This window comes from Chamaea fasciata, unplaced genomic scaffold (assembly GCF_029207755.1).
Source record: "Chamaea fasciata isolate MVZ Bird 193981 ecotype frontalis unplaced genomic scaffold, bChaFas1.0.hap1 SCAF_9, whole genome shotgun sequence".
Lineage (NCBI taxonomy): Eukaryota > Metazoa > Chordata > Aves > Passeriformes > Sylviidae > Chamaea > Chamaea fasciata.
In genome coordinates, this window is record NW_027094094.1 from 11,268,969 (window position 1) to 11,286,871 (window position 17,903).

At 40.6% G+C, this 17,903-nt stretch overlaps 1 protein-coding gene across 1 annotated transcript in view; it reads right to left on the reverse strand.

Moving 5' to 3' along the window:
* The window catches only part of SORCS3 (sortilin related VPS10 domain containing receptor 3), a 275,011-nt gene that overhangs the window by 55,628 nt on the left and 201,480 nt on the right, over positions 1 to 17,903 (reverse strand). Inside the window, exons 8-13 of the mRNA XM_066190964.1 lie at positions 7,521 to 7,610; positions 5,448 to 5,627; positions 3,518 to 3,664; positions 2,957 to 3,059; positions 557 to 633; positions 360 to 451 (exon numbers count right to left, since the gene is read on the reverse strand). Of these exons, the coding sequence (XP_066047061.1) occupies positions 360 to 451; positions 557 to 633; positions 2,957 to 3,059; positions 3,518 to 3,664; positions 5,448 to 5,627; positions 7,521 to 7,610 (689 nt within the window). The remainder of the gene's footprint in view (positions 1 to 359; positions 452 to 556; positions 634 to 2,956; positions 3,060 to 3,517; positions 3,665 to 5,447; positions 5,628 to 7,520; positions 7,611 to 17,903) is intronic.

The following is a 17,903-nucleotide window of genomic DNA, read 5'->3' on the forward strand; positions in this document are numbered from 1 at the left end:
ACACCTACTGCCCTCTCCTCTCCCTCCCTTTATCTGTCTTACCAGATTACTGTTAAATTCTGTAAACAAAATGTAGAAACAAGAGACACATTATCTGGGAAATACCTGAAGCCCAAAGGATGACTTATATGTGTGTCTGTAAGAAAGAAACCCCACCTGGAGGCTCATAGTACATTACAAGTGCAAAGAGTAATTCATACATGTAGGTGATTATGTACAGAGCCATTATATTTGTAAAAGGGTGCAATAATCATTATATCCATCAATAAAACCAAAATGGTGGTAAAAATAGATAAGAATGACTTTAACTGCTCATTTTATAGACACTGGCACCCTCTCAAAGAAGTAAGTTCCCTTACCACATGTGCCGGATGGGCACTGACGTGTGTTTCATGGCCACTAGTGCCCCTCCCCAGTCCAGAAACCAAACGTTGTATTCCTCCTCAAAGATCTGCAAACAAATTAAATACTGCATGAGCGCTCCACTCCACTGGGAAGTAAAGAGTCAGAAGAACAGCAAAAGGCTCCGTGCCTTCCTCTGCTGTGCAAAACATACCTGTCTCCAGGAATTGCCACCATCAGAAGAGATGAACACACCAACATCCGTGTAGGAAAGTTCAGAGCCAATATTGCCTGCAACACAAGTGCCAGACATTCTTCTATGGATGAACACACTAATGAAAATGTTAATTAAATATCTGACATTTAATGCGGGAAAATTAGAAATTTAAGTAGGTTGACACTCTCCTGTTACCATCACAGAATTCAACTAACCACATTATTGTGTCAATGCTATTTCAAAAAAGTTCTGGCTCTGGGAGGCAGTGCAACTCAAGAAGGCTTTCATCAGTGCTCAGGATATAGGAAATCCTATATGAAGTCATACTGTCCATCTACCTAATTTTCTTCCCTGACACCAGCAAGAGTCACCAACTGTTTTAGATGAGGCTGTAAAGAAAACCTGATGTGGGCAATCATACAGAAGGTCAGTCTATAGGGAAATCCAGGTACAAGAGAATAAATCCACTGTTTCAGTTCAAAGGTCTTCTTAGCCCAGTATCTTATCATGAGTGGAAGTCCTCAAGAATTAGATGCTGATTTAAAGGTAGCAGTGTAAGTTTTGGATCACCATGTTTTAAACATCAAAATGGAAATTGAATTTTCAAACAGGGATTTACAGATGGAGGCAAGGAAAGGGAGTAAAAAGGCAAGAAAATTGTTGTTATCACTTTGTTCTTTCTGTGCAAAGCTGTTCCATTATTTCCTTTATTCTCTTCCTCTAGTTTCAGCTGCATGCATTCAAACCTCACAAAATGTAACTCCCAAACAAGTCAAGAGGATTTAGCAGATGTACAACTAGATAATAAAACAGAATTCTTCCATTTGCAGGAATCTAACCTCTGTCCTATACCAAGTGTCCAAGTTTCCAATCATTGCTGGAAATGTCTCACTGTAAATGAAGTGTTTGAGCAGCCAACACTTGTGAGAAAAAAATTGCAAAGCTTATCCTTGAATGCATTCAGCAACATGGTGAGATGCTCCTGTTGTTATGAAACTGGTTAGTGGAAACAGATGTGTATATTCCCAACAGGTAAGGTTTTTTCATCTATAAAGCAGTAAGGCAGAAATTATATTCTGCCTTTTAAAGGTTAATTGTTAGACTGGGAAAGCATTTATTCCATACACTGGCAGCTTGAAAAGAATGTAATTTACTAACAATTTAGATCAATGTCTAGAATCTCACTGTCCTTCTGCCTCTATTTGCTTCCTAAAAGGTTAAAAAAAAAGCTTTTGTAATTACAGCATCATGACTAGGGCTTGTTCCTAAGCATCCATCTAGCAAGTGCAACCTGCCAGGCGTGATGACTCCACTTGGCTAGGCATGGGGATATCTGGAGGTTTAAACCAAATTATCTCACTTCATTTGGCCTGGATCAGTGAACTGGAAATCACATGGTGTCTCCCTTGTTGAGATATAAATGTCATGAAGGGAACCCATCTCAGGTTCTGCCTTAGTCTGGCAAACACACTGAAGCACAGAAGGACATGAGAATGAAAATGGTTGGAAGAAATAGTGTAAATTCATGCAGACCATATGCTAACATCCCATACTTGCAGGCCACTGCTATGCTCAACAGGACCAAGGAGATAAACTGAGCCTTAGAAAGAACAGCTAAGCTTTTCAGACATATTTGAGTGTACATAAGAGCCTTCATTTGAAAAGACAGAACTGCCTCCATGGCTCAGATGCCAGCTTTCAATAGCACTAGCCATGCAGGAAGCACTTTGTTAGCCTACCAGCTCCCACAGAGCTGAGGGTGGCTGGTAGGCCCATCCATCCTGCAGATTAATTACAGGGGCTCAGCCACTGCGACCATGAAGTGTTGTAGCAGGCTGTCCTTTAAACAATTGCACTATTTTGCAGAACAGCCCACAATACCAATGGCCCGTGCAGTGTTGATTAAATGCTGCTGGTCTTGCAGCAGTACAGAGTTAAAAGTAGGTGTCATGCACAAGACATGCACCCATGAAGCCCAAGCTCCACCTGACAGACTTTGTGACAACTCTGTGCTTGCTACTCAACAGGTGAGACATACTGACACCTCCCAGGAGTGTAGCTCCTGGGTACTCTTCTCCTTCATGGCACCTGCAGCAAACAGGTAGACATGACCATCAGTGGCTGTAATAACATGAGAGGACCTAGTAATGCCACTGGGGTAATGGTACCTTGAAAGTGTGGGCTTAGATCTGCAAATGGGTTATTGTAGAGCAACAAATACCTTTTTTGAACCTGGGGCCATATGCCTTCTCCTAGCCCACAGAAAATGGAAGTTAACGTGAACTGTTCACACTTGCTGAAACAGAGCTGAAAGGTTTTACACCAATGGGGGATACCTCATACTCTCAGGCTCCCAGGGGGATATGGGTGAGTAGTGAGAAGCATTTATGTTCTTACCTGTTGCCACCAGCAGCCCAGGAGCTGTCTCTTTGCTGGAAATGCTCCCTGAAGTATACGGATTCTCTGAGAGTTGAAGGCGCAAGTGCAATGAGCAAAAGGGCTGTTGAAAGAAAACAAACAAAAGGCAGAAGCTTTAATATTCAGCAAATTAAATATCAGAGGAACCCTTGGTGACTGCACACAGATGCTCTGATCCTTCTTAAAATGACCCCCCTGCTCTTAGCACACATAGGTCATATGTTCCTTTGATGGACAGGCAGGAACTCTGCACTACAAACAAACATGTCTGTCCTTGTTTTAACAATAATCTGACGTAGAGCATTTTTCCCCAGAAACTTTCCTATTCTGACTTGAAATCTATTAAATACATCAAGAAAGATGGTCAGAATTTTCCCTTAAAATCTACGAAGCTATAGGTAAAGAAATTTACTGAATTCATTTAACACAGAGAAGATCAAGAGAAAAAACACAGGGCAAGTTTTGGCAACCTAGTAAGCACAACCACAATAAGCAGCTCTGAAGGAGTCAACTGTGCCTTGGAAAAGATCTGCCACTCACCAGCTGGCAAAGTACAGGATCCCCTCTCAGATCGGTGTCTGGTGCCTGTAGCAAACGCCAGTCTCTGCCCTTGTTGTAGGTAATGAAAGTCTTGATCTGGTCATCCACCTTCCTGTTAGCCAGGAATATGCCTTTGATCCCTGCTACCTAGGAAAAAGGGAGAGAGGTGAAAAAAATACATCGGCAGAACAGGCCAAAAGCCATGTCCATCTGAGCACTCTCAGGAGTCGAAGGTCTCTGTAAAAGCAATGAAGGCATCTCAACCAAATCCTAGAACAACAAATGGCACTAAAGGTATGATGGTTGCAAAGCTGAAAGGTCTTGTGTGCTTTCTCTCTTTGGAAGAAACAGACAAGAGGAAATCCCTAGGAAACAGCCCACTTTTGGATTTCATTGAGTTCCTGCAGATAGGCTGATGATGGGCTTGAAGGTGCAGCATGCACCTGGTCACACATTGAGCTCTGTGAGCTCGAGGATGGGGTCTGCCCCACTGCCTTCCACAGACTGCCAGAACAGGGGAGACAGAAGATCACATCAGAAGCAGTGTGGGATCCTTTTGTGTACCAGAAAAAAGAATCAACACAAAAGATGTGAATACTGAACATGCTGTGGCACTGATGTTTTGCAAACTTGATTTCTTCGCTTTCCTCCCACATCCAAATTCTGACAAATCAAGCCAGTTGTTTCAAATGTTTTGATTTTTATCAGCACAACCCTTTCCAGCAGAATATGGTCCTGTCAAAACATCCCCAAGAAGATTTCATATTGAGTCTGGTCTCTGTTGCACAGCTGTGAAAGTGGGACAGGAAGAAGGAATTTGCTGCAAATCTGCAACTTCCTGGCAACTGTCATGATGCAAATTCTTCTACTCTGAAGCCCCTGGAGTGATACTACTCTTTAAATGACTCTGTAAAAATCTATTAGCATTTAACAGTGAAAAGTCAATGATGTACCACTGGGGAGTACACAGGTGTGCCCCAGAATGTGAGACAATGCATGTTAATTTTAGCTGGTTCATCACAGCAAAGAAATGTACTTTTCAGAGGCAAGAAAATACATTTAACCAGGTAAAAAAAAAAAAACATTAACCCTGTCCTTCATATTAATCAATGTGTTATTTGGGACTTTTCCTTCATCGACTTAAACTACCTGGATTTTTATAAACAATTTGATTATGTTGTTAAATGAGCAATATTCTGGCTGGAATTAAAAAATGTATAGTCCTAACTTCTGCATGCAGCTGCAAGAACATTTCTCTGTGCAACAGTAGAAATGCAGCATTTCTATGCATTTCAGCCTGCAACCATTTCTATCAGTAATACTGATTAGTTGTTTGCTGCTGCCAAAGCACCGAGCCCTGGATCTCAGCAGATCTTCCATCCAACACAGCAAAACCAGAATGCTCTGGAGAAACCAGGAACTGGAACTGCTCTGCTGCTGGCCAAGGCTGACAGGCCTGGAAGATGCATGAGAATGGAAGATAATTTAGGGTAGAAGTTATCCATCTGTCATCTCTGGGCAAGTAGCATCTACAAATTTTTGGTTATAGTTCACAAACTGTTCAGTGCTCATGAAGGTGCTGCCCAGATTCCCTGCCTGTGAGCAGGTGTCTATAGATGCCCAAGGGGGGGGGGGAAGGTATGTTTAGTCTTTCTCTGGATATCCACATTAGGATGAGAAAGATAATGGTTTTCTCTTTTGGAAAGGACACTTAGCTAACCAGTTCACTGACTTGAACCCAGCCAGTTGTTGCACCTATAGCAGAATAACTGCATCTATTTCCAGATGAGTTAACTCAGCACCAAACCCAGGAAATGCCTCAGGGCTGATCCCAAAACGAATGAAAATCCTGAGGGGTTGGTAAGAGATTTACACTTGGTTGAACTAGCAGGCCACTGCTGCTCTTTGTAGGGTGACTTTTACTACATACCTCATAAAGGTCAATGACAATATTCCCCTCCAGTCCTCGGCTGCTTTTCACATTTTCCAAGGCCAGGGTGAAGTAGACCCCTCGGGTGTCTGAGATGTACAGGTTATAGGTATCGTTCTGGTTCCACTCTTGAACAGCTGCAAAGACCTGGTTTTCATCTGTGCTGATAATATGCATGTCCTGTTAAAAGAAGACAAAAGGCCTGTTACTGAGGATCTCCGTATTTCGCTGCCCTTCGGGACATGTAGTAATTACCATGAATTATGAAAGAATGGAGATGAAGCATGAATTATAGGTATGTTTAACAACTTTCTGTTAGAGCAAGCCAATAAATTACCAGCATTGTGACTTTTCTGCATTTCACTTTTTAAATAATCACCAGCTGGGCGAAGGGTTTTTGCTCTCTTCATTTTTGGTACCTTCAAGGAATTTCATCCAGCTTCATTTCTTATTTATAAATTTGAAAGTCAGTTTTATTACTCATGGAAGATTCACAGCCTTGGAGCCTGGAGTCTTCATGGTCACTAAGCATCATATGGCACCAGGCTAAAAGCAGTGATAATTTTCATTCACATGCTGATATAATGGGTTTGTGCTTCCAAGTGGCAAGGGATGATTTCAAAAAACCTTGGAGCTCACGTCTATTTGAAGGTGAGGTATAGGTAGACTATCAGTTTAAGCTACTGCTGATAGTGATTTTTAATAACACACTTTCCTATTGAGAGTTTATCTGAGATCAATTATCCCACAATATATGGCCTATCAAATAATCCACCCACTAACCTTCATTGGATTTCTGCTGCTGACCAAGATACAAAATGTCTAACAGGCTTTTCCTCATTTAGTTTTAAAATTAAAGAGATTTGACAGTGCATTTTCTCGGTATTATTTTAAAACAGGTTCATGGAAATTACTTTCAGGGTGGTGATGAGTATTGAAGCACTTCATCCTTGCTACCATTCTTGAACAAACTGACACAGGTTCAGCTAGAAGCAAAATGACTGTGGTAATCTGAGGCTTCATATATCTATTTGTATCTCTTTAAACTTTCTATAGAGTGCCAAGAGGCCTTGATTAATTCCTTGCACTGTTTCTGCATCAAGAAATCATAATTCTGGAAGTCTCCCAAAGGATGGAGTGACCTGATTTCAGGAAAAAAATATCTGGAGGAAGATCAGCTCAATATCCTCATCCTGCCTAGGAGGCATCTTAATCTTTTGTGTGAGGTATCTAGATGAAAAGTTGGGATTGATTAAATGGGGCTATTTCTAATAGACCTAACATATCCTATCGGCATGAGATGGGGAGAAAAACCATCTGAGGGCCTAATTCTATCCCAGTGAGTACAATCAGTGGGAGATTTGCCATTTCCCTCAACGAAGGAAGACTAAATCAGGAAGTTTGTTCTTGCCCAGTAGCTATAATTCCTTAAAGATTAAGGAGGCATTATACCAATTCCAACAGTGTGAAAATAAAGCAAAATGCCCGATGACTTCAATCTGTTTATACCAGTTGCAGTGGAAATATTGCATTACCCTGGTGCCAACCTCACATACGTACAACTCCAGCAGAGTTCATTAATCTGCACATGACAGATAGTTATTACTGTACAGCAAAAATATTCTAGTGACTAAGGGCAGCATAAACAAGCCTCCTTTACATGGCTCAAAGACTTTTCCATAACACCTAGCCTTAAAGTACTTCTGATTTTTAAATTACAAAAGTACCCCTGATTTTATAGCATGCATCAATTCTATATCAGGGCCACCAAGAAATCTGTAATATAACAGGTCATTTTCCTAGTCCTGGTGGCAACAATATTTTTGATACAAAGATACCATTTGCCTTCTCAGCCACCTCAGGAACTGCTGGCTCATGTTCAGCTGCTGTCAACCAACACCTCCAGGTTCCTTTTCCACTGAGCATCTTCCAACAGTCAACCTGTCCGCAGCCTGTAGCATTGTGTGGGGCTGTTGTGAACCAAGTGAAGGACCTGGAACTTCACCTTATGGAACCTCACATGTCTGACTTCCCAAGATAGTACATGTCTGTGTTCACAAATGATGGACTCACCTTAGGGAGGGAGTATTTGGGTAATTTAATCTGTGCAAAAGGCTCCCGTCTGTACGACACGTAGTAAGTTGCTCTTCCACCAGTTGTCACCTATGGAAATACCAAAGAAAATGAGTGATGACCCTTCTGAGAAACTCTGTGATCACACCTCTAAAAGCGCTTGACAAACTTTCTTTCAAGTATCTTTTCTATGACAGGCACGGCTGTCCCTAAAGGCATCTGGGTAACTCCAAAGAAATCACAAACTTGAGAGGGATGGAGAATTATTTATTTAAGCTGTGCTATTGAACTTTCCATTTCGTCTCTTATGATTCAAATCCAGTGTGATTTTAACTTCTCAGGAAAAAAAGTGCTGAGTGGGAGGAAAAGGAGAATCTGGTGTCATCACATGGTCCAGCTCAATTACCTTGGGCTAGTAATTTAAAGTCTCTGTGCTTCTGTTCTTCTCTGTAAGTAGGAGATAATCCCTGTTTTCTCTGCTGCTTCTCAGCCTTGTCTGCACTGTAAGTCCCTTGAGGCCAGGATTGTCTTCCAACAACCTTTTACAGTGACTAACAGCAGAGATCCACACTAGCACCATTTAATGCTAACTGGAAATATGCTCTTGGAAAGCTGGAGCTAAGCCCTTAGATGCCCTTTGTCACTACGAAACTAGTTTCTCTGAAATGATACTCTCTGAGAATGAATGTGCGTAGGGGGAGCTGACAGACATCCAAATCTGCAGTTTTATGGACTGAATGAACTAAAGCCTACGCAGAAATGCCATGCATCAATGAAATCTAGCAAAGATAATTTGCAAAATATGGGATCTAAAACCTGTCAAGAGTCACTTACTCTTGCTGTAGGTGTTCTTTTTGGCACCGTCTCAGACCTGGCTAAAACAAGGCTTACATCAGTGAATTTCCTACATTCTGCTGGTTTGGCAGTCTTGCAGGTCTTAAGATAAAACAATGCACAAAGCACTTGTCTATTGTATGGAATATCACTTGTTGGCTTCTTAAGTTTCCAATAAAGCTAAGAGAAAGGTCCTAGATTCTCTCCTAGATATACTTCCTTTATCTGACAGTGATATTTGAGAATGAGCTTACATAGAGTATTGCTACAGCATCAATTGTATTCTCAGCAATGATATCACCTCTAGATAGTGGCTTTCTTCCCTGGAGAAACTGTCACTTGAAGGACATGCTATTATTGGTCATGAAATTTGATATCTAATCAACTCAAGGCTTTTCCATTGACAGTTTGAAAAACTGGAAAGAAAGGAGGGTTTAGAAGTAGGACCAGCTTCTATACTAAGACTTCCCCTTCAGAGTTTTTTTCCCATTTTTACTTGTGATGTCAAAATCAAAACTGTATTTAGCACCCTCAAGAGAAAAAAAAAAAAAAAAAAAAAACAGACACTATAATAGTACAGACGGCATAAGGTCATAAGAATGACCGATATCACAGGAAATAAACTCTATATAGAAACATTCCGCTAAAGCCAAAAGTCAACACAAACACAAAAATCTAAAGCAACTTGTCTGTGGACCCAGAACAAGCCAGTAGAAGAGACAGGGAGAAAACAGCAGTCAATGGACTCTCACTTCTTGGAAAATGCACTGTGGACTGGCACAGCAGTGAACATTTCAGGGTCCTGCTCTGAGGTGTGAGGATCACAGAATTACACAATGGTCTGGGCTGGGACCTTAAAGATCATCCAGTTCTTCCTCATATCTAATCTAATTCTACCCTCTTTCAGTTCAAAGCCATTCCTCCTTGTCCTGACACTCCATGCCCGTGTCCAAAGTCCCTCTCCGGCTCTCTTATAGCCACTTTAGGTACTGGAGGGTGCCCTAATGTCTCCCTGCAGCCTTCTCTTCTGCAGGCTGAATAAGGTCACTGAGTGCTACTTCTGAAAGATATATTTCCCATCTGACATTTCCACATCAAAACAGACTGTGCAGTTGGTTCATACTGAGTCCAGTTCAAAGGCAAAAATTCATGTTTGTAGTAATTTTATTTCTCTCAGCTCTACAAGCATTGCTCAAATGATCCCACACTTCTAGGTCATATTGTCTAAATAGCACAGGGAATATTTAAATATCCTCTCTTCTCTTTTAGTACTTATTCCCTCCATTGGAAAACCCAGATTCTCAATTCTCACCTGAACTGAATATGTCCAGTGACTACTTGCTAAGGACCCTGCATTCAATATCCTCTTCCATGATTTTCAACTTGTAGATGAGGACATGAATATTTACATACTTTGTAAATGCTGTGATGACCAATTAAGACTGGGAGCAGTCCAACAATCTTCCAGTTAATCCAGTGAACATAGAGTGGCAAAAATACCAAGGGGTGATCAAATTCCACTTTCTGTGCCACAACAGGACCTACTACAAGTCTACCAGATTCAAAAGATTTTACACCATTTTTTTTTACTTTATCCTACTGAAAACTGGTACCTGGAGGGGTTTGTTTGCATTTATTGTTTGTTTGTCTGGTTTTTAAATGCAGAAAATTAGGATTAAAACACTGTTAAAGTTCAGTATGCAATAGTTAAACTCCCTCTCAGACTTCCCCCTGGACTAGGTCACCTTGACTAGGGTTTAGAAATAGAAATCTTGAGGTTTGTGGTCTTCCTGAGCCAGTTAATATGAAGCCACCCACAATTCTGTTGGCAGGAGTTGTATAAGCTTTTCCCAGCCAGGATCTCATCTTTGCATGATTTACATGCACAGTTATAACAGTTCCAAAAAAATGATCAAGCCTCCAGTAAAGTTTTGGCAAGCACCATGGTACAGACTGAATTTTGGAAGGCCCAACTTAATTTATTTTGATGAACTTTTTCTTTTCCTATGAGCAAATGCTCCAACACTGTAAATCCCAGAGATTATGGCAGTGTTTTGCCCTCCAATGCCTCCTTTCAGTTCACATTTGATGAATGTCACCCAATTATTTGCTGTGAGCTCATCTGTCATGCTCAGTACAGAATTAGCTGGGTTTGTCTTTTTCTTCCTCCGTTGCAAGTGACTGGACCATTAATCTGTTTCTCTGGATTTCTACTTTATGTGTTTAATTGGGCTTCTGGCCAGTGGAAATGATTCCTATAGACAAATGTGTTTGTCATTAAACACATCTGTGTTTCCTAACTTGTGTTCTTTCCTCCCCCCTCCACTCATGAGCTACTACTACTTTTCTTTATAATTTCCACATTCAAGACAAAAGTCTGATCTAACTTGTATCAACTGGCACTCGGGATGAGAAACATGAGAAATTTCTCTTTGAAAGCCTTGAAAGTCTGGATATGTTGGCTCACTCCCCCTCCTGACCTGTAATGAGACAGAGTGCATCAAACAGAAGAAAACAAATATGTTCACAAGACTGCAGAAAATTACACAAAATTTGTCATGGAATCTATTTATCTCCATAATTTCTGTGACATGTCTAGGAACACACAAAGCCATTTCTCTTGTTAATGATTGAATATGATAATTTAAGAGCAAGCTTTGTGGCTTTGCTTCCCTTTTTTTTTTTTTTTTTCCAGATTGAAGTTGACCTTGGGGCAAAAACACCTATGTTATCCCATGTTATCTAAACTAGTTTGGAAGGCAAGCAGAATGAGTTAAGAGGTTGCAGACTGTAAGGAAGCCCTAGATGATATGGGAACTGTAGATCACAGTGTATCAGGCTTCTTCATCATCTTCCTGGCTGGCTGATGCTGGGACTTATAATTTCCAGTGTAGGAGAGATATTGGTGGAAGAAACATGAAAGTAGTAACTCTCAGAAATGTCCCTGAGCTAAGGAGGACCCCATCTGCCTCCTGCTGCCCAAAGAACTTGCAGGAAAGTGAACAAAAAGGTCACAGAGCAAATTTTTACACTCCTTGTTGATAGTAAGTTCTTAATAGTATATGGTTGTAGTTATTTTCAATAAACACCTCACTTGTTTTCCGAGGTGATTCCTCTGCTTGTAGAGCTCCCCTCCTTTCCAGCAGCATCAAATGAGCTGGCAGGAGCCCAGAGTTCAGAAATACTCTATCAGTGTTGTAGCAGCATCCTGGATCATCCAACTCCATAGGGAGCCCTGGCACCTCTCCTCACTGCTTTAACTTTAGGTTCCCTTTCTCCTTCTTGTGAGCATAAAATCCCTCAAATCAAACTGTGGATTAAAGCACGAGTTCAGCAGGCAGGCTCCTCCACTGACACCCTTACCAAGGGATTTTGGGGTTTTTCAGAGACAGCCCTGCCTAGGCCTTGCACGGGTTTGTGAGTATGAGAATTTAAAAGCTGTGCCTCCTCTTCCAAGCCTAACCACAATTCCAGTCACAAGAGGTTCAGAAGATGAGGAAGAGCATGAACCTAGTGTAATGTTCCTTCTTCTTGATTACCCACCATTACCCGGAAAAGCAACCTGCCTGATATTTTGGTGTAGTGAGGTTCTCCTCTGCCTCAGCATAAATCCCATCATGATAGGTACCATCCAGTCTGAATTCTCTCCCCGTGGTTTTCATTAATATGATGCCTTCTGCACAGTCATTGAACAATATGCAATTACCTGAGTGCACTGTGGAGTTTCTGTGCATGAAGCACCCTCAAGTTGCCTGGTAAACTCAGCAGACTTGGAAAACATGACACTCTTCGGAGCATCACACCCATCAGAGAAAATTTGCTATGACAAAGGAGCATTTATTATACAGGCCCAGTCCCTGTTCAACTCCCTCTCCCCTCAGAGCAAAGATGACACAGCTAAAGGACAGAGTAATCTTGAGTGAAAGTATTGCATTTGTTTTAAAAGCAACTCCTGCAGAAAATGTGCAGTTACACGAAAACACAAGCCACATCAGAGCTGCAGGTGCACATTACCAACACAGAAATCAACTTATGAGAAGAGCATAATTGTACACATTAAATCTCCTTTTGATTCCAGAGGAAACATATGAGTTTGCCAAGGCAATACTTTACATCTTCAGCTGATCAATCAGACAACGTGAGGGGCGGGGAGAGAGCGATAAAAGAAAGTACAGCACAAAAAGCCCTAGAAAGAAAATCAATAAAAAATAAATAAATAAAGGAAAATGTTAATAATTTTTTTTTTATCAAAAGATGTTTAGGCTCAACTTCCAAATGTGATATCTGGCACAGAAAAGATGAAACTGTGCTGGAAATGGATGAAAAGCACGCAGCAGTGAATAGGAAAGTAGCTAACTACTTACTGCCTGTCTTGCTTTAAGAAGAGCTTTTAACTAACACGTGGGATGCACTTTCTTTCATCTGTATGGATTAATTTCCCCAACTGGAGTGCTGTCCAGCATTTTAAATAGGAGCGAGAGGAGATCAGCTGTAGCAGGCATTATTCACCAGTAAAACAGGTGTAATCGCGTTCATCATTTAAACGTCTTCATCCTATTAGTTTCATAATAAGCTTTTAATGATTCCTTCAATAAAAGACTCAAAGACCAACCCCTACAAGCTGGAGAGTGCTCCATTGTCCCGCCAAACCGTTTTCTCTACCATCGATCGCAAAGATAAAAATCAATCATAGCTAAGCAGGGTGAAGTTAAAAATAAATTGCATGGATTGATTTCTGTTAAGACCTTTGGCTCCTAGTTAATGGAGGAAAAAATGGAGGAAAGAAATTTATATTTGAACATGGTGTATTTAGTTTCTATGAAAATAAAGAGAAGGCTCTATACTGGGAAATGATCACTTACTGGGAAATGATCACTTAATTTCTCCCTTCTATCCTGCTTCACTGCTGAGAAGTCTCACATAAGCCAAAAGCACCAGAAAAACAAAAAAAAAACAAGAAAAACCCCAAACAAACAAACAAACAAACAAACAAAAAACCAAAAAAAAACCAAAAAAAAAAAACCACCAACCAATCAAAAACCCACCCAAAACACCAAGCCAACACTTCTTTTATTCCTGGGGAGATTTGCCAGCTATTTAAGTTTTTATATTGATAACTTGATAACTGAGGAATCCCTATGAATTAGCATAAACTCAGCTGTGGCTGCTGGTTGAAGTCTATTCACCTGATAAATTACTTCAATTCAGCAAATATGCTCATTTAGCCTATTCTTAAATACTCAATAAACTTGAAACATACACTCATGTTCTACTAAATGTAAGCACTTTCAAGTGTTCCTAAACAAGCATAGTTACAACCAGTAAGAATATTAAACTACGTCTCTGAGCTGGGCTTAAATTTATTTAGCTTCTAGAATGAGGAATTTTTTTCCCCCTCTATAACACCTCAAAGAGAAATCTCCCCCACACCTGAATTGTAGTATTATAAATAAAAAGTATTTTTCTTTCTACTGAGGAAAAAAAGTTATTATAAATATATCCACCCTGATAAAAACAGAATTTGATTCGGATAAGAAGAAAGTGTATAAATGCCATTTTGCATCAAATTATTTCAGCTGAAATTTTTGGACACACTCTGATGAGACACCAGGCATCCAAAAAAAGAGATATTATCCACAGGTTTTGTAAGAAGTTATCAGTGGTTGTGGATGAATACTGACATCTGCATATGTTTTAAGGAAAGATTTCTGATGCAAAAGAAGACTGAAATGGTTCAACAGCTTTTGGCAGAAGTGCTTGCTCCTGTGAGCCAGAGGAGCTATTCAGATGTGCACTGTAAGAGTCCCGCTCAGCTGCACCACACAACAACCTCTGGAGAAATTGTGGGTTTGCTCCTTCTCACTCATGCCAGGGAGCAGGCTGACATGCTGCCCTGCTGTGCAACTCCCTGAATAAGGCAAAACTCTTCCAAGTTCAAAATTACTTCAGAAGGTGAAGAAGAGCCAGCTGAAAGATCAGTATTACAGAAGAGCATTTTCACGTAAACTTTTCACTTTCCATATGTAATTCCTACAATTCCTACAAGAACTGCAGCTGCTTCTACACTGCTGCATGTGCAAGATGTGAGTAGCCACCATCCCTTGCTCCTAAATGGCAACACCACAGACCCCATCACATTCAGGAGGATTATAAACCACAGCCAAGACCCTGTCTCTCTTCCCAGCTGCTCTCACATGCTTTCCTTCCTTCATCACATCAACCTCAAAACAAAGGGCCACCAAGAGACCAACTTAGCTTTTTTAACATGGAATCATCATACATCCCAGGACAACCTGAAGGAATATGGACTGAAGAAAAAGATGTGATGAAGAAAAAGGGTTCCCAGGAGACTGAATCACAAATGAAATGGCATAGAAAGACAAGCTTCACAGAAGGCGAAGTAGAAGCAGAGGCCAATGAGAGACAAGACACTCTTGAGTTCCAGCCTGCAGCTAAACACTTTGATAAATTATGCCATGGGACAGAAAAGGGAAGTAGGACCCATGTTTCCACTCTTTAAAGGCCTTGGAAAGTGACAAGGTACTGCCTCTCAGTATGCCTTTCTGATTAGTGGCGCAAAGCACTTCCCATTTAAAATGGAAATGGGTCAGGATCTGAAACAAAACGCCAGCCCCTTTCAGTCAAACTTTGCAGGGATCATTCCTTGTCCTTATGAGACCACCAGTTAAAGAGAGATCTGAGAGGGCTCATCTCCAAAGGCATTTGTTTGGCCTGTATCACCCCCAAACCCAAACCTGGTATAGCTGCTAAGTCTGAGGAGTCTTCTATACCCAGTGTCGTTGTCACTGCTATGGAAAGTGCTGAATGTCTGAGCTACAATTCAGATCAACTTCAGCATCTCTCTATTGGGAGAGCAGAGTCTGCAGCATCCTGGAGAAAAATAAAGACATAAAAAACAACCAAGACAGGTATTGATCACCCATCCACACACCTCTGCACTGACTTACAGCCAGCTCAAAGCAAAAAGGCCAAAGTAACCCGGAGGGTGTCCAAGTGCTGACAGAGACAGAAGGATAAGGGAAGAATGGGGACAGCGATAACTGCATGCCAGACTAGACTGGTACAATCTCTGGGGTGAAAGCCACATGCAGAAGGGTCTACACAACACAACAAGATTAACAGGGGGCTGGAAATATATTCATGAGACCTAGATCTACAGCTGGGGCTAAAAAAGAGAAGAAACATTTTTGAGAGACCAAAACGTTCCTCAAGTCCCTTAGGATCCTGTGAATATACCCAAAATCTTATCTGTCCCTTTTCTAACTCTGTCAGTTCCAACTCATAAAAAATACTGTGTCCCTGTAAATTTTGTCCCACTGACAACCTTAGGTCACCAGCAGTTGTCATGTCTCACATTCTGAAGAGTTCCATCAGTATTTCTGTTCTGACACCTAGGCTTCTGTGTGAAGACACAGTCCTCACATGGGTCAGCTTTGGGAATGTCATCCCTCTCCACTAGCGGCCAGGCTCATCCAAGGTGGGAGTCCAGCCACCCAGAAGAACCACTGAGCCATTGCACCTGAGGTGATGCACATAACCTTTGGGCGACCAGGAACAGCTCCTTTCACTTAGCAATTCTTAGCTCTCTATGGCAGCTATAGGTCTGCTCTCTGCCAAAAGCACTCTCCCAGAGCAAAGCTGATTCCCAGGGAATGCTCTGCCCTATTCATGCCCCTCAGGACTCCTCAGACCCCCACAAACAAGCAACACTGTACTGGGACTTCTGTGGCCCAGACTCTCTTCACTGCCTGAAATAAGTGGTGACATTTTGCTCATGCTTTCCTTCATTTTCAGTGGAAAATTTTGATCTGTTGACAAGGAAACATATACAGATCATTCCTGATCTTCTCTTTAAAGAACCAAGTAGCATTGATACTATTTGTTTACTATTAGGAGAATAAAAAGGTTTTTTCCAAAAAATGCTGTCTCACTCAAAATCGAATTTCCTGAAAAATAATTGCCATTTTCATTAAAGCCTATTTAATTTTCAACACTTTCCAGCAACCTGAGCAATTCCATTAGAAACCCTGATACAAGGCCAGCTTGAAAAATACCTTTCCCAGAATTCCCTCTGTGGTTTATTTTTTAACATATAAATTATCCCAAGTATCAGTACTCTGACGAAAGACTATCCCTTATCCCTGTGTCATATAGTGCAGGCTCTGCCAATGAGAATACCACAGCAGTTTAGGTAATTGCCAGGAAATCACATCTTTTAGACAGTTGTAGGTTATGTTGGTACCTAAGTTTGGAAAGTGATACTGTTTCAGTAACAAGTACTCACTGGAGCACAGCTATGTAATTGAACACCACAGACAGGACATTAAATGGGAAAGTTGATGACCAAATTAGGTCCTTTTTGCTGTAGTATGTAAGTCCAGACATATTCTATGGTTTTCTCACAAATAAATGACCTGTTTTGCAAGTTGTATGAATTTCAAGTATAAATCATGAAAGAAGATTATGATATTGCCTCCTGGTTACACCAGAGCAATACTGTGAACTGAATGAATTCTTATACATGCAAGAGAGGGTAAGATTTTCTCTTAATGTATCAATTTATGCAGAATTATCCAATCCCATCCTGGTGACATACTAGACATCCTTAAATAACTATTGATCAATCAAATAGAAAGTCAGTCAATAAATTCAGAGTGATCGTCTACTGTTTTATTCATAATAATTCTTCCTACTCTCTCCTAGTAGCTATTTCTTTCTTCCCTCCACATTACCTTTTACATCTTTCCTCATGGGCTATGTTATTTATATCTTTTGCCTGGTAACCAGTGTCAGTCTTTTCAAACTCTCTTCAACAGATAAAATTTTCAAGCATAAGATCATTCTCATTTTCTGTCTTTGTACTGTAATTCTGAAAGATCCTTTCAGAAGTGCTGCACAACAGGAATCATTGATTTATAATGGCATTATAATATCTTCTGTGTTCTTCTTTCCCCTATCCATTACAGATCATGGTATCAGGTTTGCTACAAGTGCAAGTTAATGCTCCCCAGAAATCTTACAGTACAGGCCTGTTCATCAAGTTGGTTAGCATGGATATTCACTAGTAAATAACTGTATGCAGATAATCTAAGACACTGATATCAGTGGCTGGAATTCATCTTCCCTAATTTTAGCCATTAAAAATGTTGGGGGTTTCACTAAGCTCTACTTAGATTCCTTCTAATATTAATGAGAAAGGCATACTCAGAGACCTATTTCATGCTGAAATAGGTGAAATAAGGTGAAATTGCCCCTGAAGGTTTTGATCCCTCTAACTTTAGAGGAGCACTGCCTACAGATTTAGACTAAAAATCTACTGGTTTAATTACAAAAGATAAACAAGTTCCTCTCTCTACTCCAGGACATTAATTCTGATTTGTTTCAGAACAGACATATCAGAACTCATGCACCAATCCTTTACGCAGCTATTAAACCTTACCAGGTTCTTAACATTTAATTTGATATTTATTTATTCATCTCTGTCTAATATTTACAATTCTAAAGACCTGGCTTCTACACTTCTGTCCA